General features: G+C 34.9%; 1 protein-coding gene across 1 annotated transcript; it reads right to left on the reverse strand.

The window, feature by feature from the left end:
- Nucleotides 1-834: 834 nt before the first annotated feature.
- Nucleotides 835-16,922, reverse strand: LOC128215543 (BTB/POZ domain-containing protein 19-like). Its single transcript, XM_052922229.1, has 7 exons — nt 16,744-16,922; nt 10,983-11,208; nt 10,309-10,362; nt 7,036-7,164; nt 4,832-4,963; nt 4,332-4,457; nt 835-3,882 (listed from the first exon to the last, which is right to left on the reverse strand). Exons 1-7 carry the CDS (start codon nt 16,824-16,826, stop codon nt 3,760-3,762), a joined length of 873 nt encoding a protein of 290 aa, XP_052778189.1. The 5' UTR covers nt 16,827-16,922; the 3' UTR covers nt 835-3,759.
- Nucleotides 16,923-22,375: the final 5,453 nt, after the last annotated feature.

The following is a 22,375-nucleotide window of genomic DNA, read 5'->3' on the forward strand; positions in this document are numbered from 1 at the left end:
GATCAATTACTTTTGAGCCCTTTTTCCAATCATGACTAAATTTGGTCAGAATGTGTATGAATTTGTTTGATAATTAGCAAAATTGCTGTAGTTACCCGAGAGTTATTGCTCTTTAATTATAGAAATAACCTAAAATTGCTCTTGTCCTATCAATAACTTTTTAAGCATTTGTCCAATCATCACAAAATTTGGTGAGAATGTGAATGGGCATAATACATCAGAGAAGCCAAATCCCTGTTATTGCCCTTTAATTATCAACAAGTCTATAGCACAGTTTAGTTTTACTCAGGTGAGCGCTATAGGGCCATCTTGACCCTCTTGTTGCAAATTTCATGCCCAACAATAGCTCCATTCAATTAAAACAAAATTAAGCACATGTTATTTGATATTTGACATGTCTAAATACCTTGTCCAACTGTCTGGGCATTCAAGGTGTCAGGTTAATCTTGACCTTGAAATCCAGCAGACACACAATGGCACTGACCCTAACACTAACAACCAGTGACCAACTAGCATGGGGGCTGTGACTCCATCTTGCTTTAATAAGTATTTTATCAGCTTTGACTTTGACCTCTAGTATATATGGACCATCACTATGACCACTATAGCCAACAACAAGTGACCAACCAAGGCCCATAACTCCATCATGATTATTTAGCTCTTTTTTCTACCATAAAATAATTTAAAACCTAAAAACTCATATACACAAACTGAGTATACTGTTCACATTTGTTGCAATGTTGTATTTGTACAATCATTTAGGTCAAATGTAATGATAACAAAATTGAGTAAAGTAAACAATACTATTGATACTCAAAAACACAGGAATGCTTTAAGCCTTAGGGTTGATTATTCAAATTTTAAAAAGTAAAAGATATGTCTATTTCATTTCATGTATTTTTATTAAAATATAACCTATTTTCTAGAAGTAACACTGTCTCTTAGAACATAAAAGAATACATGAAAATAGAACAAGAGGGCCATGATGGCCCTAAAATGCTCATCTAAGCAATAGGTTTACAACTTGCGATTTTCACAATTCTGCTATATTTTTTTTATCCCAGTGTCACCATTTGTGCATTAATTATTTATTTACACATGAATAGCTAACAGCAGCAACAATCTTTTATAAAATGAAAAATAATCAAAATCAATATTCATACAAGAAGCATGCAAAACAAGCGACAACACATAATAATAAACAAGTGTGTTTAAATGCTCAATAATTGTCAGTGAACTTGTTAATCAATATCAATCATTTTAAAGATTCATATCGATCAGTCATTAATTATTAGGCAATGTATTTCACTACTTCTTGTACAATGTCTATTTACACCTGGCTGCTACATCTCCTGGCTTAAAAATTCTTTTGGAGCCTGTTACATAATGTGGCTCATTATTTTTCAAATTTACTGGGTGACAGGGTAATGATTGCTATCAACTGTATGATGTTAGCAAAATATGATTAACTGTTTATCAATAATATGATTATTTTAAACCTAGTCAAAAGACGTATTAATAATTACTTGTCTACCATATTAATTATCTTCAGTTTTGACCCCACGGTCACCATTTTAAGGTAGTGCCAGTTTTGATCCTCACCATTTGAGGACAGGGCCAGTTTTTACCCCAGTGTCACCATTTGAAAAAAACGTGGTTTTGGCTCCTTGGCACCTAATGAGCCAAAAATGTTCACACAAGCCAGACGCAGCACACATGATGATCACAATAGCTCACCGTCTGCACTTTGTGCTCAGGTGAGCTAGAAGTGAATATGAAAGTAAAAACCAATTAAAAATGCTTGGAGTCTATTCAAGCTTTTATCAAGATAATACTCATGGTAAATCTAAGTAAAGGTAAAACAACTAAATACGGTTGTATATATAAAATTAAGAAAACTTGTGCACTGCAAGAAACTCAAGTGAAACAAACTATATAAGATTAAGGCTAATACACATCATTTATAAAACAAAGTTCATGGATTTTAAACTATAAAAGTACAAATTCAAATGCATACATTTTTATAACTGTTTTCAAAGTTAATACAAGTTAGACATAGTTATGCAGCCGTCACACCGGACTGGCGTCCTTACTGCATCCCTACGGCGACCCAGGACGTGGAAGGGACCCCATGGACGCCGTAGGGTCGTGGTGAGAACGCATCAAGACGCCGTGGGGACCCCAAGGACGCCGAAGGTCGCAGAGCGATGGCGTTTACTTTGGACATGTTCAAAGTAAACGCCGAGGTTCGGCGTCCTGAGCGCGTCCTGGCTCAGGACGCCGTGGGATCGCCCTGAGGTCGCCATGGTCGCCGTAGCATCGCAGTAGGAACCCGAACAACGCCAAAGGAACGTAGTACAGACGTGGTAGAGTCGCCATGTAAACGCGGAGAAAAGGATCGGGGGAACCAATGGCGACCTTACTGCGTCCTTACCACGTCTATGGGGTTCTTACCACGACCCCATCACGTCTATGGCGTCCTTACCGCGATGTCAGGGCGGATATTTCGGGATTTGAGCTATTGTCCGCGACCTTACAACGTTCTCAATGCGTCACTGCGGCGTTAATGGCGTTTCTACGGGGTGCCTACTACGACTATTGCGTTTCTACGGAGTTTGCACTGCGTTCCTAGCGCGTTCCTACTGTTCGCCCAAGAAGAGCTATAAAACCCAATATTTCATCCTATCTTTATCAGTGTATTTCTCGTACTCACCATCATCAGGGCCGAATAAATGATGAACTTGCTCGCACTGCAACATATACTTATTGTCCAGCAGCAGCAGCAGGCAGATGATCATGTCATAGCTGTAAAACTTATCAGACGGCGAAGGAGAAGAAGGGCAAGGTTAAGAAGATGCTGGACCTCATAGATGTGCGACTTTAAGAAGTCAAACTTGTCCATGATCCATATATCACGCTCGGTGCGGTCGCCAGTCCCAGCCCCAGACTTCGGCCTTGCCAGTTTCCCATACCTGGTCCGAATGGACCGTACCACACGGTAAGGAAGACCACTTCCTTACCAGGTTTGGACGCCGCAGTGATGCCGTGTAAACTCAATAGAAACTCCAAGGACGCAGTAAGAACGTGTTGGGAACGCCGTGTACATACACAGATCGCAGAGCACAGAACTCCGGTGTGACGGCTGACCGAAATCTGGATTTATTTTAGAAAAATCATTGGCGTTCTCAATGCGACCATCAGCGTTCTCCAAAATATGACAGTTTAGGACGCGGTAAGGACGCCAGTCCGGTGTGACGGCAGTATTAGTCCAGATTTACACTCAAAATTAATTGATTCAGATCTTATATAGGTATATGAACTTTTATACAGTATATTTTCCTTTCACAAAGCAATGATACCAAGTAAAAACTACCATTAAAAGTCAGATCATCAAAAGCAAACTGAAATTCATAAGTATTTCATATAATCTCATTTCAATACCTTAAACAGAAACAAGATATTATCAAAAATTGAAAGTAAACATATGAATTATATTATGTATTAATGTGCTTTATATAGGATTATTATTACTTGGTATGCCAGAAGTAACACACCTATCACTTAGATCAACATGCATTCTGAGAATTCCTTTTGACAATTCAAGTATTCATACATGTTGTGCAAAAGCATGCATAAGAAAAAAATGACAGAGAGGTATTACACTGTTTGAACCTCATGCCCATTGTGGTTTGATTATTATGTCATATTTTTATAGAGGTTAAAAACAGTAATGTACTCAAAAACGTTAGGCACATTTGATCAACCATTGAGGTTCTTATGGTGTGATCGCTCCTGGGTGCCAATTCGTTTGCGAGCTCTCTCGTTATTTGGGTCGGGCTGATTAAGGGCATGAAATCTCCAGGCTGTGCTGAACAATTCAACCTGCAAAGTGGTAAATATAATCATATGACTATTCTGAAATCTTAAATATTGCATGTCATAAAAGAGACTGAATGTTAACTGTTTATATCAAGCTTTAATTTCAAAGAAATAATTAAATTTTATGTCTTACATAAAAAGAAATGACTTTGTGTCATATCAGATTCTGACACGCCTAAAGGATAAGCAGGACATATAGGAACAAAAAATCTGTTGAAATTGCCATCCATGTGTATTGATTTGCTGAACAGAAATAGATCTAAATATAAAGAATATTTCCTTGAAGGCATACATCATTCAGTCAATTGTTCATGTTAAACGGAATACCTGCTCTTATTTCTAAGTTAACACCTAATTTTTGAAAAGTTAACAAGAGAAATCTTGGTACATTGTTTTGAACGTTTGCATTATTATCAACTTAAGAAGAATTTAAACATGGCAAAGAAACCTACAGGAATGATGTTATCTTTCTTGTTATCCTTCTCCAGTTTTTCAATCTCATCTGGTGTAAGGATGGGCAATCGGATCCACACGATCACGTTCTTCGCTACATCTGCCACAGGCCTTCCCAACACCACCTGGCAATATAGGATCAACTAAGTTATCAAGCAAAAGGACTCTGATGTATTTCTTACCAATCTTTGAGCAGTGGAGGTCTACTTGTACTAGTATAACATACCAAATTATTTTTAGAAAGCCCTTTTTACACAATTAATATCATTTATTACATAAATGATAAAACTTCCTATTTGGTGTTACAGCTCTTACCCAAATATGAAAATACTAGTACAAGGATTCCTATTATGCTGTGGTAAATAATAATGTAAAACACATAACATTGATGGAAAACTGAGTAGCATTTCCATAAATAAAATGTGCTTAATTATCTATCACTATGCAAAGAAAAGAGAAGTTCTATTTAGGTTATTTTGCATCAAGCCTCAGTCCTTACCGAGTTGACAGCTGCCCATTCCTTCACATATTTGATAATTTCAGCCTCGTCCATTCCGAGCCCGTCTATTTTTAGTACCTCTGCTAGGGCATCTTCCGATAACTCCTGGAAGGCCTTAGACTTGAACACACTCTGAAATGGGGAATAAATAGTTAATTATAGTATTTGTCACCAATTGATGATAGGTGTGCACAATTTCAGTACTTCAAATTTACATGGACATTAGATCAAAATTGTCAAATGACCAATTTTTACAGTAACAAGGCTTCTCGAAGCACAAATACACAAGGTTTAATGTTTAACTAAATGTACATGAACTTTACAGTTTGAATGTTTCTGTTCAACAAACTTTTTTTAGTACAACTTTATCGTTAACAAGAGCTGTCACAGAGAAGCTCGACTATTCCGCCGCTATTGAGTTAAGGATCGCGAAGTTTTAGTGAAACATATATGGATCAGTGCAAAATAAGATTAAATGTAAAACCTTCACCAGAATTTCTAAGTCAAAAATAAAGGGGCAAAATTTGAATTATAAAAAGATAGAGTTACCATACATGATTTTTGAAAGTTTCAATGCAATACATCATGTAGTTATTGACTTATTTGTGCTTACATGCACAACCTTAACCAGAGTTTCTAAGTCGAATAATCAAGGGGCAGAATTCAAATGATATGCAAGATAGAGTTATCTAGCATATAAAGATTTAATGCAACACATGATGTATTTGCTGAAATATTGACTTAAATGTGGTTACATGCAAAACATTAACCAGAATCTCTATGTCCAATAATTAAGGGCCATTATTTGCCAAATACAGTAATCTTACTTTGTTATTCAAGTAGGTTGGGTGGTTGAGTACCATTATAAAGTCTCCATGCAATACATGAAGTAGTTACTGAGATATAAACCTATGTGAGCTTACATGCAAAACAAAATCCAGAATTACTATGTCTAACAAAAAATGGCAATTATTTGCATTTTATGCATGAAAGAGTAATCTAACTTGATTACTTAAGTCGTTTGGATGGTTGGGAACATATGTCTAAAGTTTTAATGCAATGCATGTTGTATTTGCTGAGATATTGACTTAATCTTAACCAGATTTTTTAAGTTGAATACTAAAGGGCCATTATTTCCATTTAATGCAAACAAAAAGTTATCTCACTTGGTTATTTAGGCAGGTTGGATGGTTGAGTACCATTGTATGAAGTCTCAATGCAATAAATCAAGTACGGTAAGTTGGATAGTTGGGAATACATATCTAAAGTTTCAATGCAATACAGGATGTATTTACTGACATAATGACTTAAAGGTGCTTACATGCATTTACTTTAACCAAGGTGTGATGCCGATGCTGATGCTAGGGTGAGTAGAATAACTCTCCTTATTCTTCGAATAGTCAAGCTAAAAACGGATTGCTTATAAAGACTAATAGAGAGGATACCAATTGAGGTGAGTTGTGTATATGTAACAGTTTTTAAAGCCTGCGGGTGCTGAATGCTCATCTGATTTTATTCTTTTAGGGTTTATTTATTTCATATTGTACATTTGATACTGAACAGGTATTCCATAGTTTGAAAGTGATAGCTTTGATAGTTTTCATGTAAGTGACCCAAGCACAAAACTTAAAAAATCAGACTAGCTAATAATTACAAAGTCACAAATACTAAAATATTCCCCACCCTCCCCCTACTCTTCCAATAGTGTGACTGAAAACCCCGTTCGATATATTAAAGTGCATTTACCATTCATTGTCTGTGGAAAAAATTGAAATCAATCAAACAAAAATTGAAGAAGCTATGTCCAATTCTCAAAATCATCCCAAATCCATCAAAATTCATGTTTTTTACCCCCCAAAAAACAGGTGAGACTCAGCATCTTTAGGGTACAATGTGAAGAAAGGTATAAGATGAACAAGTTTCAAAGTGATAACTTTGAAGCTTTGATAGTTTCCATGTAAGTGACCTAAACGCAAAACTTAACCAAAGCCTCCAACGACCATCAAGTGACAATAATAGCTCATAATTTTTTTTAAAAATCAGACGAGCTAAAAACTAAAGCAGACAGAACTCTATAGTCATTCACTGTTTGCCATGTACAATGCAATTATTAAAGAAAATGGCATTTCTTAAAATACATAAAAAATTATTAGTTTGTTTATGTTTTTATCAGGATCTATATTATAACATTGTCTGTTTATTACCTCTGTGTGTTGTTCAATGTAGATAAGGACCTTTTCTTTCAGGTCCTCCTGTCCGTATGTGACAGCCGCCTGCATACAGTCACATGCATTCTGTATGCTCAGGTTTTCCTCCAGGTACTCACAACATAACTGTAAATTCATGAGATAGGAGATTTTGAGTATCTTCACAGAATATACAAGACACTAAACTGACATTATTTCCATACTCGATTATTAACAGATTTGTAATAAAAAAAATTAATAAGTCAACATACATTAAATTGCATTTTTCCAGGGCTAATATGTTTATGTCTTTTCATTGCTTTAATGGTTATGCATAATCATTTCAGGGTGGTCTGGCAAGACAGTGTCATAACAGTGGTTATGCATACTCGTTTCAGGGTGGTCTGGCATGACAGTGTCATATCAGTGGTCATGCATAATCATATCAGGGTGGCCTGGCATGGGAGTGTCATATCAATGGCCATGCATACTCATATCAGGGTGGCCTGGCATGGCAGTGTCATATCAATGGCCATGCATACTCATATCAGGGTGGCCTGGCATGACAGTGTCATATCAATGGTTTTGCATACTCATATCAGGGTGGCCTGGCATGACAATGTCATATCAATGGTTATGCATACTCATATCAGGGTGGCCTGGCATGGCAGTGTCATATCAATGGTTATGCATACTCATATCAGGGTGGCCTGGCATGGCAGTGTCATATCAATGGTCATGCATACTCATATCAGGGTGGCCTAGCATGACAGTGTCATGTCAATGGTCATGCATATCCATATCAGGGTGGCCTGGCATGACAGTGTCATGTCAATGGTTTTGCATACTCATATCAGGGTGGCCTGGCATGACAATGTCATATCAATGGTTATGCATACTCATATCAGGGTGGCCTGGCATGGCAGTGTCATATCAATGGTCATGCATACTCGTATCAGGGTGGCCTGGCACGACAGTGTCATATCAATGGTCATGCATAATCGTATCAGGGTGGCCTGGCCAACAGTGTCATATCAATGGTCATGCATAATCGTATCGGGGTGGCCTGGCACGACAGTGTCATATCAATGGTCATGCATAATCGTATCAGGGTGGCCTGGCACATCAGTGTCATATCAATGGTCATGCATAATCGTATCAGGGTGGCCTGGCACGGCAGTGTCATATCAATGGTCATGCATAATCGTTTCAGGGTGGCCTGGCACGGCAGTGTCATATCAATGGTCAAGTATTATCGTATCAGGGTGGCCTGGCACGGCAGTTTCATATCAATGGTCATGCATAATCGTATCAGGGCGGCCTGGCATTACGGTGTCATATCAATGGTCATGCATAATCGTATCAGGGCGGCCTGGCATTACAGTGTCATATCAATGGTCATGCATAATCGTATCAGGGCGGCCTGGCATGCCAGTGTCATATCAATGGTCATGCATAATCGTATCAGGGCGGCCTGGCATGGCAGTGTCATATCAATGGTCATGCATAATCGTTTCAGGGCGGCCTGGCATGACAGTGTCATATCAATGGTCATGCATACTCGTTTCAGGGTGGTCTGGCATGACAGTGTCATATCAATGGTCATGCATACTCGTTTCAGGGTGGTCTGGCATGACAGTGTCATATCAATGGTCATGCATACTCATATCAGGGTGGTCTGGCATGACAGTGTCATATCAATGGTCATGCATACTCATATCAGGGTGGTCTGGCATGACTGTCATATCAATGGTCATGCATAATCATATCAGTGTGGTCTGGCATGACAGTGTCATATCAATGGTCATGCATAATCATATCAGGGTGGCCTGGCATGACAGTGTCATATCAATGGTTATGCATACTCATATCAGGGTGGCCTCATATCAGGGTGGCCTGGCATGACAGTGTCATATCAATGGTTATGCATACTCATATCAGGGTGGCCTGGCATGACAGTGTCATATCAATGGTTATGCCTACTCATATCAGGGTGGCCTGGCATGGCAATGTAATATCAAATGCTTTTTTAAAGAAGTTTGAAAATGAACACTTAAACAGTCCTGGAATGTTGGTTTCGTTGTTATTTTTTTATGTAAGCATGTTTTAATAGTTTTTGCCATTCAATTTAGTAATTTTAATATCCTTGCTTGGTAGATTATCTTATTTTGTAACATAAGAGGGCCATATTTGAACAATTGAATAAATTATAAGCATGGACCGAAATGACAGCTGATTTGTCATTGACAATGGATGCCTTTGAGGCAGTTTTAAGATTATGACCATGCAAAGTGTGAGGATACAGTTTTTAATCATGTTCAGATGATGACTGATATTTGCAGATAAACATGTATCCTCTTAGCAGCAGGGAATAAGTAAATATGAATATAAATTTTAATGACCAATATGTGTTATAAAAATTCATTAGTAATAGGACAAAAGTTCTTCCAACATTGTAGCAATATAATATTATGTTAGTTTATAACCACTACATCTAAAAAACCCACAACTTATCTTGAAGGAAAACCAAGACTGGTCAGCTGAGGGTAATTTATATATACCTGGTTACTAGGAATAAATGCATCCAAAGTTTCTCTGTCTGGTATTCACACGGACAAGCTTTTTGCTTTCAAGGGCAAGGTCACAGTGACCTTGAAAGCAAAAAGCTTGTCCGTGTGAATACCAGACAGAGAAACTTGGGCCTTAAATCAATAGGGGTCATGTACTGGTCAGGCCCAACCTCGAAGTCAAGTTTGAGGGCCATGGGCGCAGGCATTGTCGAGTTATCACTCAAACCTTTTCGCATTCAAGGTCACTGTGACCTTGACCTTTGACCCGATGCCCCTAAAATAAACAGGGTTCATCTACTGGTCAGACCCAGCCTCCATGTCAAGTTTGATGACCATAGGTCCAGGCATTGTTGAGTTATCACTCTGACAAGCTTTGACAACCTTTTTGCGTTAAATGTCACTATGTCCTTGACCTTTAGTCTGATGACCCCTGAAATCAATAGGGGCCATTTATTGGTCAGGCCCAACCTTCATGTCAAGTTTGATGACCATAGGTCCAGGAATCATTGAGTTATCACTCGGACATGCTTTGGTCTACAGACAGACGGATGGAAATACCGACCGACCAACACATGCAAAGCAATATACCCCCTCTTCTTTGAAGGGGGGCATAATAATACCATCTTCACAATTTGTTATTTTAACTTATGATCTTATATCCATTTCTAACTGTAAGTGATCAAGTGAGAGAGATTTGACGAAGAGGAACACATAAACATACCCGTCTTAAATCATCTAATCCATACTCTAATGCTGTGGCTAAAACTTCTATTGCCTGAAAAAAATGAATTGTTATACAAAACTCAAGAGACTAAGGTGGCATAGAGGTGACATGTTATTTTTTATCTCATAAAAAGGACTTCTATATCTCATTTAAAAGACTAAGTAATTCGATAAAACGACTTACTAACTCATTAAAGCGCCTTACAAATCTCATTAAACTGACTTACTTGGTAGTTACTTGTTAAAATGACTTACTTGTTTGAACGACTTAGGTATCTTGTTAAAATAACATAATTGGCCAATCAGAATCACCTTATAACTCGTTAGGCAATATGTTGTATAAATGAGATATGTAAGTTGTTTTAACATGATACAAAAGTTGTTTAAACGAGATACTTTGTTGTTTAAACGAGATACTACATGGTTTAAACAAGATATGTAAGTGGTTTAAATAAGATAAACAATAACACATATGTCACCTCTGTGCCACTGTAAAAGATATATAAAGACATCATTGCCATTAATGTTGTACACTCTCCATTCAATGAAAGGGATAGGAATGTAAATTGTCTTACACTTGAATTTTATTTGGAAGACATGAAAATCATAATTGCTGTAAATAGTAATTACAAATGCCTATTCATTCTTATATAAAGACAAAACATTACTTACAATTTTTGGTGTGAGTGTGACACAATTTGTGTATATGAACTCCAACATTGCCATGAAGATATCTGCTGACATATCTGATAGTACAAATGGAGTGTCTTTGTCAATGGTTCCATTTTTCTGTGTCTGCTCTGCAAATGTGGCTTTAAACACTGCACAACGAGATGACAGGATGCATCGATGAGCATACACAGGTTTTCTGTTTTGTCCAATTAGGAACTTAACATCACTGAAATATGAGAGACATGTCGGGCATTATAGGCTTAGAACCTGATACATTCATATTACTGTGAAATCTGTGGGGCATTAATGTTCGTGGTTTTTGTGGGTTGAGTGATCCACGAATTCAAGATCCCACGAAATATAGTCCCTTTATTCACTTTTTCAATTGCCTTGTTATATACTAGTCTAAAATAATAGACGTGTTATACGGGATTCTTCCAATCCCTAACTTGTACGTGAAGGATTTGCCATATCAAAAATCTAAAAAAAATCCGTCAACGTACAATTATTTGGACTTATATAAATATAATGTTATGTACATACTCTAGTATATTCTTTACAAAGGTCGCAGTATACAGCGTCAATACCGAACTCACTGTAGATCTTACTATTATTGTTTTGGTAATATATTATATCTGCCTTTTACAAATAATCATTTCATTGTTTTTTATTTACCAAATGACGAACACATGCTGTAGCGTGTGCTGTTCATAAAAATCTCCAGGTTTACAAGATGTGCGTGTTGAGTGTCAGTACTCGAATTTATTTCTTTAATGGAATATTAATCGATTACATTCATTGTTTGTTTTCAAATAAACGCACCTTCTAGATGTTTTCACAGTTTGTAACGTTCATAATTGATATTCAATGGCTTCACCTGCCTTTATATTTGATCAGGGTCCATCTCCTTTTATGCCTGTAATTTCCAGTTAAATCGATAATTGACATGGGTATATGCTCTAATTGACATGTTGTACCACTAAAGCGAGTGTCATAAACCGTGTTACGTAGAAGATGGAAATCAGGTGCCCAACGTGTGGAGATTATGCAGACCATTTAGGAGTTTCGGATTTTTTTTTCAAAAATGAAAAACCATGAATTTAAGTACCCACGAAAATGTAAATTTTCAGAAAACCACGAAATTTCATGCCATCGAATATAAATGATTTCACAGTAATAGGTATGACATGATAAATTTAACTTAGTATGAGGGGTGCTCATTATATAATGCAACTGCGCTGTATTTTTTATTGAATTCCATGTACCTACATCAATAGTTGATGGATTTATGGAACTTTGAATAGAGTGTGCTTGGCTATACTGGCCTAAATTAGAGTATTATGCTTGAAAGTATAATCAACTTGTAAGTTAAAACATTGCTCATATTTATTTGTAATATATCATATGATAAGTAAAATCATGTGTCTGTCTGATTACAAAATTATTTAAATCTGCCATTTTGTCAGACAACAAGACAATTATAAACAGGGGAGAGAAGTCATGCAAAACAAGCAACACTTGTAATTACATACAGATAGTGAGAACAACACTTGTAATTATATACAGATAGTGAGAACAACACTTGTAATTACATACAGATAGTGAGAACAACACTTGTAATTACATACAGATAGTGAGAACAACACTTGTAATTACATACAGATAGTGAGAACAACACTTGTAATTACATACAGATAGTGAGAACAACACTTGTAATTACATACAGATAGTGAGAACAACACTTGTAATTACATACAGATAGTGAGAACAACACTTGTAATTACATACAGATAGTGGGAACAACACTTGTAATTACATACAGATAGTGGGAACAACACTTGTAATTACATACAGATAGTGGGAACAACACTTGTAATTACATACAGATAGTGGGAACAACACTTGTAATTACATACAGATATTGAGATACAGTATTTTTCGGGAATGAAAGATAGTTTCTTTTCAGCTTGAGCACTGATATTTTTTTAATTGAAAGTTTTAATAGTGGAAATTGTATTCAAACTACATCTATAAAGGGAAATCTTAATTTCTCAAAATTCACTTTACTTTAGGAATAAGATAAAAGATGAAGCAAATTTGGTTGGGCCCTTGACTGAAAATTAAATTAAATCTGCAGTATTCTTTTCCATACCTTATAAAATGTGCCTCAAAAACCACCTTCTAGTACTCATACCCCCCCCCCCAACCTGAGCGCCATTTTGTCAGGATTTTTTGGACAATTGAATGAAATATGCATGGAGCAAAATGATAGCTGATTCGTCATTGATATTGGATGCCTTTGAGGCAGTTTATGTCCATTCAAAGTGTGAGGATAGTATGTACATTTTAATCATGTTCAGATGATGACTGATATATTCAGATAAAAATGTATCCTCTTTACAGCAGGGAATAAGTAAATATGACGTAATAATGATGAATATGATTTATGACCTTGACCTTTGACTCTATGACCTTAAAATCCATCAACTGGTCACCCCCAACCTAAATGACAAGTTTGAGGGCCATGGGTGCAGGCATTGTTGAGTTATCACACAGACAAGCTTTTTGCGTTCAAGGACACTGTGACCTTGACCTTTGATCCCTCAAATCAAAAGGGGTCATCTACTGGTCAGGTCTAACCTCGAAGTCAAGTTTGAGGGCCATGGGTGCAAGCATTGTCAAGTTATCACTTAAACAACCTTTTCACATTCAAAGTCACTTTTACCATGACCTTTGACCCCTAAAATCAATAGGGTCATCTACTGGTCATGCCCAGCCTCCATGTCAAGTTTGATGATCATAGGTCCAGGCATTGTTGAGTTATCACTCAGAAAAGCTTTGTTAACCTTTTCGTGTTAAAGTTTACTGTGACCTTGACCTTTGGTCTGATGACTCCTGAAATCAATAGGGGTCATCTACTGGTCAGGCACAACCTTCATGTCAAGTTGATGAGCATAGGTCCAGGGATCGTTGAGTTTTTGTTCAAAGTCTATGTGACCCTAACCTTTGACCCAATGACCCCTAAAATCAATAGGAGGCATCTACTGGTCAGTCCCAACCTCCAAGTTTAGTTTGAGGGCCATGGGTGCAGGCATGGTCAAGTTATCACTCTGACAACCTTATAGCATTCAAGGTCACTGTGACTTTGACCTTTGACTTGATGACCCCTTAAATCAATAAAGGTCATCTACTGGTCAGGCCCAGCCTCCATGTCAAGTTTAATGACCATAGCTCTAGGCATTGTTAAGTTATCACTGGGACAAGTTTTGGTCTTTCGGCGGACGGACCGAAAGACTGACCAGGGTTCTCAATAAGTTTCGGTTGAACCGTCTCAAATAGTAAAGTAAACGAATAGCTACTTCTTATTTTACTTAAAATTCATTCATTTTTCCAAATTTTAACTGGCCAAATTGCCATTTGAACCATCCATTTTGGCCGGCAGCCGGTTCTTATTGAGAACACTGGCCGACCGACATGTGCAAAGCAATATACCCCCTATTCTTCGAAGAGGGGCATAATAATTAAAAAACATGAATTATAATTATTTTCAATGTACAATGAAAAACTATCGTATTTGTTTAATATGTTGATTTTAACAATTTTAAAAGGTTAAGGGTCGGCAGCGATGCAAAAGTGGATTGAGGGACCAAAATTTTAAATGTTTTAAAAAATCAACTTCTATTTAGTTTTGAGGTTCAAAATTTAACAAGCATGACTCATATATCCGATGCAACATAAAAAGCTGTAATTAGGAGTTGAGCATTTTTTACAAAAGAATATTTTATCAGATTTCCAATCAATAAGCATTGATGTTTTCCCAGAAATGTCTTAATACAAAAAGATATATGCATTTTTGTAACCCGGAAATGAATTTCATCCAAGAAATTTCATTATATTTCTGAATAATTTTCTTATTTGACAAGATATCATCAAGATCTCTCAAGACTTTGTTGAATAGGAAGTCTGGGGCATTTTGACATAAAAACGAAGTTCTAATGTCGACAGACTTTTCCATTATAATATGAATGCTTTTTGATCCAAAATCTGTTAAAATATTTTTTTGTAAAATTTGTTTGACTCCTAACTAACCCAAAACATGCGGCCAAGAGTAAATGTTTCACTCTCAAAAAAGATCGTTCTTCTAAGCCAAATAAAACATGTATTTTTTAAACGTTTTAGTTTTTTACCTTCCCCACCAACTTTTGCTTAGCTGCCGGCCCTTAAACACCAGGAATTCCTGTCAAGTTTTCAACTCTTCAACCAGTGAACAGTATGTTATGTTAGTCTTTCGACCAAACAATAGGTACTACTATTATGGCCTCTAAACTAATTGTTAACAAGAGGTTTATGCGGTTTAAAGCCAAATTTTTCATTTTGACAAAAGCGATTTTGCAGCAGGATGTATGTAATTCTAGAGGAAAAAGTAAATGATGTTGATAAATATTGTGACTGAGTTTAATGAAGATTAGATAAAGACTTCTGATTTTATGAAGATTAGATAAAGTCTTCTGATTTTATGAAAACATTTTTTTTTTATCTCAATTTGACATACTGGTATATTTTTTTACCCAAGTTGACCCAAATTCACACTGGTCCTTAACATCATGCTGACTGAGTTTCTTGAAGATTGGATGAACACTGAGGAATTTATGAAAGGAATAAGAAACTTTGACCCAAAATTTTGTCTTTATATTTGACCAAGTGACCTTATTTTTTACCCAGATTAACACTGATCTTCAATATGATGTTGACAAATAACATCAGATCAAATTTTATGAAGATCAGATAAACACTGTTGTATCTATGACACAGAAAAAAAGACTTTTAAAGCCAAATTGTTAATGGCAACTGGCATCCCACCAACCCATTGGCACCTGGTATTCGCCAATCTATAATGCTTTATTTATACTCATAAAGTACTCCTCGGTTAGAAAGACATACTAGTATAAATACAATGCTTTATGAGTGGAACATGCCAAAAAAATATGCCTGGGCCAAGCGATGATACATGAATATCTCCTTACATAGTTTAGAACAATTTTGATTTCCTGGTTTCAGGCAAAATCCCGTGGAAAGTATTCAAGAAATAGGGCATGTACGAGAGCCACTCAAAAAATATGTAGACACTGAACATAAAACCTTATATAGAGGTAATAGTTTTATTTATACAATTATCACAGGAATCTTAAGTTTGGTTCATATTTACATTTTACAAGTAATTTAAATTTGCGTTTGTCACTTGTATGCCTGTTTATATGTTTAATCACTAAATTTTTTAAATAAAACCCCTTTTGAAACTGTTTGCACCATCTTATCATTATATTTCAAAAGTTTTAAACTTGATTTATTTTAAAACAATTGTGAAGATAGTTCTATTATAACTTATATTTAGTCACTCTCGTTAAACCCACTTGTCCAGCTTGGTGATCACCAACCGAACTCACATGTGCTCAGGCTAGGTATCAAACCTGGGTAGCCTTGATGAGAACCCAGTGTGCTAACCACAGTGCTGATCGGACAACCTCGAAGTTAGCATTCTATTGTTAAAACGTTATCAAAACACCACAGTCAGTGCCATGTTTTTTGGGTTTTTTTTCTTGCAGTTTTATTAAAAAAATACTTCATGTTTATATCATCAATAAATATTATGACAAGACGTCAGCAATCTTGATAAGTTATATAGAAAGTCTTCATATATTTCAGAATGGCCCTCTAAATAAGTTCCAACAATAAAACTGAAAATCAAAAGTAAATTTCTCACCTGTGATCTTTGTTATTTAACAGTTTCTTCATGTTCGATGCGAATTCCATAACATCTCCCTTCATCAACTTTTCGTTTGCCATGTTTCTGACAATATTTGTCGCTTAATAAATGAAAAGGAAACGTAAATTGAAAATAAATTGTCAATTAGCTTCTTGTTGTCAAGCACCTGTTGTACACTTCCGGTTGTTTCCAGCGGCAAGGGAAGTAACTCGCGTTTTTGAGGGCGCAGTATGAAATGCATACAACATTGAAATAGAGTAACGCATACAATATAAGCAAAGAAGGGTTTTCACATTTGCATACAACATACACAACGAAGGATGTTGAGAAACGCATACAATATAGAATTAGAAGAAAAGTATTGACATTGAAATTGTATATATCAATAAATTATTATGTTTATGAGTTTAGTCAAGTAAAAAATAGTTTATTCACTTTATTTTTGATTTTTGCTTTTAAAATTAAAACATAATTGATTGTTTGTTTTTTTTTCAAACTTTTTGTTTTGTTTGAATAGGGGAAAGAACCTTATTTTAAGTCATTAAAATTGGTTTAATAGCTTGATTTATAAAGAAACAATTTATCATTTCTTTTATGAAAACTTTGCAATTGGTTTAAGATTACCTGAAGAAGCATGGCGATTATAAAGACCAAATACAGAATTACTTTTCATTTCATTATACGATGAAAAACTCAACCATTCTTTGGTAGTTGTAAATAGGTCTGTATTGATGATTTGTTCTTAAAAGCATTGCAAACTGAGAAATAGAGATAAGTGTTAATATATTTTGTTACGGGATAAACCTCAGATGTTAAAATTGATAATTAGTTGAAGTTATCAATGAAGTTTCATTACATAGTTTAATTTTCAATGCAGAAATCAACGTTTGATATTTCCATATCCAATACATTAATTAGTACAAACAATCCCAAATGTATGAAATGATCCTTTTGAAATTATAAATTGAAAGGAAAAATGAGTAATTTATTTCAAGTGTAGGTATATATATTTTGTGTAGTTAATTTGGTAATTCTGTTAGATTAAATTTGTAGTTATTACATGGTCATATTTTATTGATTGCAATATTGATTCATGTAAGTAAGTAAGTAAGTTGTTTATTATAGTGACATGTGCATAACACAAATGATATTCACAATACAAATATAAATGACTAAAACACCCGGCCCATCGAGCCTATAAGTTTCCTTAATGTTAACATTTCTCAAGCATTGGTACATATATTAACAATTTAGTGTTTGAAAATCGGACTCCATTTGCTATCGATAATCGAATCGAATCGGACCAAGCATTCCGATTTACTATCGGACAATAATCGAAAGTTCATAATATCAGAATTAAAGCAATACATTCTTTATACATATCATGATCATTTAAATGGTTAAACCTGGAATCAGTAAGTGTGATTTGCAACAGTAAGTAAATTTCCATAACATTTTCTGTCTTTAATAAATTAACGAAAAAACATATTTGCAGGTAAGACCGGACCAACTACACCACAGAAACAGGATATTGAATGTTTTATGAAACAATACGAAGTTCAGTGGTTAAGTTGTTTACTCTACAAATTATTATTTTTAAAATGATAGTTTTTCGTACTGTGTAATTGTTGTTTACCTCATTAATAATTATAATTCTTGATTTAAATTATCAACCAATCAATTGTGATAATCATTGCAAAAATAGTTAAAATACGCCCATTAAGAAATCAATTCGCGTAACGGTCCATTTTCTTTCGCTCTTTAGCGTCCATTGTTTGGTGAAAGGTCTCTAATTGGTATACAATAGAATTGTGTAGGTGAAAGTACCGCTATCAAAACTTCGCTAATTGACATCAGTGCTACTTTGAAATAGGGGTCCTTTGTTGACAGTTTGCAACTATCACAACAACTGTCAACTAATTGATTGAGGTCAATTGTGTACACAGCGGGGATTAGAGGGACCGTAAATTGTCTTCTTGTTGTTGTTGTTGTTGTTGTTGTTGTTGTACATCGTGTATTTTTTTTGTTAGATTTTTAAAAATAAAATCCGAGTACTCGAGTAGTGATTTGGTACTCGAGTACTCGGGTACTCGTTGGCATCCCTACTAATTAACATATATAAGTCTGTAAGTCGCGGTGCTGTTTCTCTTTAGCAAATAGTGTGTACTATTAAAAACTAAAAGTAATCATAATAATTTCCAGATAACCGAACAGTTAACGTGTGTATCTAACTTCCTTCAGTTAAATGAGTATACTTGGTAGTTTATACAATTTTGAAACATATAAATGTTTAACACAAAATTAAATGACACAAGACATAATAATACAAGTGTAAATGCTATGCATATAGTGTACTTCTTCTTAGAGCCTTAGCTTTCACAGTGTACTTCGCTAACTGCCTTATTTTGTTATTCATTAAAAACGCTTATTTTTCAACGTCAGTAAGATTAATGAAATGATCTTCAGAAAGCACAGGACCGAAGCATGAAATTCTTGTATAAGTATACAATGAGCACTTAAATACAAAATGACACTCATTCTCATCCTCTTGGGCATCGCATAGCCTACAAAGTCTTGCATCCACAGGTTCACCTAGATACCGCCCAGTTTCTATTCTTAAAGGTTATACCAGTACGTAATTAGGCCAGCAAAGAACGTTTATTTTTGGTCAGGCCGACGTCCAAATAGCTTTCGTATTTAAAGTATCGCTTGAATAATAATAATAATAATAATAATAATAATAATAATAATAATAATAATAATAATATCTTTATTTTAAGAAGGTGACATATTAAGATCATGTACAAAACTACAGAATCTTATTTTCGATATGGCCCTCTGAAACAGAATGAAAATATGGCAAATAATCATAAGACAAACATGAAGACGATGCTAACAACGATGACGATGATGATGATGATTATAAGTATGCTGTTGATGCTGACGATAATGATGCATATGATGACATGATGATGATGTTGAATCAATATTAGACAGATACTCTCAGTTAAATATAATTATGAATAAAACATCACAATTTGTATAATCACAAGTTTCCTATGAGGTACTGTTTGGCCTTTATTTTATACGTATTAAAGTTTTTTGATTCTCGTATTTCCAAAGGTATATTATTCCAAACAATTCTGCTGTAATATGTAAACGATGCTTTCATATAATTAGTACGAGGTCTAGTTTGTAAAACAATATCTTTGTGTGCCATTGATCTTAGCATATATACATTATTGTCTGAAACTGTTACTAATTCTGACATATATGATGGAGCCATGCTATTCAACGTCTTGTAAACTAATACTGCTGCGTGGTATTTACATCTATCCGAGAAGTTTAGCCATTTTAGTTCTTTAAATAGATTTGTTGATGAATCTCGTTTAGATTTACCAAGTATGATTTTTGCAATTCGTTTTTGTAAGTTATTTATTTTATTCACATATGAATTGGTTCCCTTGCCCCAAACCAAGCAGCCGTAATCAAAATTTGGCAGAATATATGCATTGTAAAACATTCGTTTTGTATCAGGTGTGAGGAAATATATTATATTTTTTAGAAGTGCAATTTTCTTATTCAGATTTTTACAAACATAATCGATTTGCACATGCCAGTTTAGTGTATTATATATATACAACCCTAATAACTTTTGCACAACAACATTAACTATTTGAACATCATTAATACAAAGTTCAAGATTCCCGGTGTTTTTTAATTTATTTGCAGACCCTATTAACATGCATTTAGTCTTGGAAGGATGCAATGACATATTATTTAGTTGACACCACTTATTAACCTAATTTAAATGATGTTGTAATTTATTTTGAATATCCGTCAACTGATATCCAGATTCATAAAGTGTTGAGTCATCTGCATATAGATCTATATTTAATGTTGGATGCATAACTGCAATATCATTTATGTATAAAATAAAAAGCAAGGGTCCCAGTATGGAACCCTGGGGTACCCCAGATGTAACAGTGAGTTTTTGCGATTTAATTTTGCCAATCTTTACAATTTGGTTTCTATTTTCAAGATATGATTTAAACAAATTCAATGCTATTTCAGAAAAATGATACAGTTTAAATTTATAAAGAAGAATTTCATGATCAACTAAATCGAAAGCTTTTCTCAAATCCAAAAATATCGCACATACTAGTTTACCACTGTCAACATCTTTAAGCCAAGTATCTATAAGTCTTATTAGAGCAGTGTTACATGAATGGTGTTTTCTAAATCCAGATTGTGTTTTGTGTATGACATCGGTTTTCTCAAAGTACAACTGTACCTGTGTCGCTATATGCCTTTCAAAGATTTTTGATATAGTTGGGAGTATTGAAATGGGGCGGTAATTATTGGGGTCCTCTTTGTTGCCCGACTTGAAAATTGGTATTACTCGTGCTTCTTTCAGTTTATCAGGGAAAACTCCATGCGCTATACTACTGTTGATAATTGATGCTATACAAGGTGTAATAGTATCACCACATTGCTTCAAAATTTTGGGGCCTACTCCATCTATGCCTGTGGCCTTTCCAACATTTAATTTATCAATAATAGTATGGACTTCATAAGGGGTAATATGTTTAATCTCAAACCTATTTGTACCTAGTTTTGTATCTAGAATATGTTTTAAGTTTCTAAAATTTGTATTCAAAAACTTTGTTTTATTTATAATGTTTGAAATGCTTACAAAATGACTGTTTAATTCGTTTACAATATTTGACGGATCTTCAACCGGAAATTCATTAAATGTCATTATATGAGGTAATGCTGTCACAGTTGATTGATTCAAATGTGAAATATCTTTTAGATTTTTCCATAAATATGTCGGATTTTTATTGTCTTTTATTGCAATGTTGAAAAAATTCTTTTTACTTTTCTTTATCATAGAAGTTACTTTATTTCTAAGTATTTTATACTGGTCTATGTTGCCAGTTTTTCGGCATTTATCCCTGTGATTTATTATAGATATAATTTCCTCAGTAAACCAATCAGGCTGATTCTCGCGTTTCACACGTTTATCTTTGACTGGGGCATGTTTAGATAAAATGCCATTTAGAATTTCATAAAATCTTTTCAGTGCATCATTGGAATTTGACAATGAGTCTATTTCATCCAGTCCTGAAAACATCAATTCTGCCTGAAAAGCTTCTTTTTCAAATTTCTTAAAAGATCTATATTGTATAACTGTATGGCTATTAGGGGCCAATTTTGGTAATTTGTCTGTAATAGAATGTGTGAAACAAACGGGAAAGTGGTCACTTAGTGATAAGTGAGACACACACCATTCAGTTACATGATTACTCATATTCGTATATAAATGATCTATTATAGTAGAGTTATTTTTTGAAATTCTTGTTGGTGATTTGATTAATTGTTCCAAGCCATACTTCGTGGTAAGATCTGCCCATTTAGTGTTGTTATATTTGCCACTTTCCGGCGAATAATTGATATTAAAATCTCCAATTAAATGAAACCCAATATTAGAACTATCAGCTATTTCTAACTGCTTATCATATAAGTCAATCCATTTTTGTTGGGAGTTCGGAGGTCGATAAATGAAATTGATTAAGAACGATTTGCAATATAGACCATTAATTTCAAGCCAAATCGATTCAATGTC

Source organism: Mya arenaria, chromosome 13, assembly GCF_026914265.1.
Source record: "Mya arenaria isolate MELC-2E11 chromosome 13, ASM2691426v1".
Classification (NCBI taxonomy): domain Eukaryota; kingdom Metazoa; phylum Mollusca; class Bivalvia; order Myida; family Myidae; genus Mya; species Mya arenaria.

What these genes read in the sequence shown, in the direction of transcription:
- LOC128215543 (XM_052922229.1), bottom strand. Translation starts at nt 16,826, where the DNA reads ATGGCAAACGAAAAGTTGATGAAGGGAGATGTTATGGAATTCGCATCG. An exon ending in GATTAGATGATTTAAGACGG is followed by an intron (nt 7,165 to 10,308) that starts GTATGTTTATGT and finishes ATGAATTTACAG; the next exon opens with TTATGTTGTGAGTACCTGGA. An exon ending in AATGGGCAGCTGTCAACTCG is followed by an intron (nt 4,458 to 4,831) that starts GTAAGGACTGAG and finishes CTATATTGCCAG; the next exon opens with GTGGTGTTGGGAAGGCCTGT.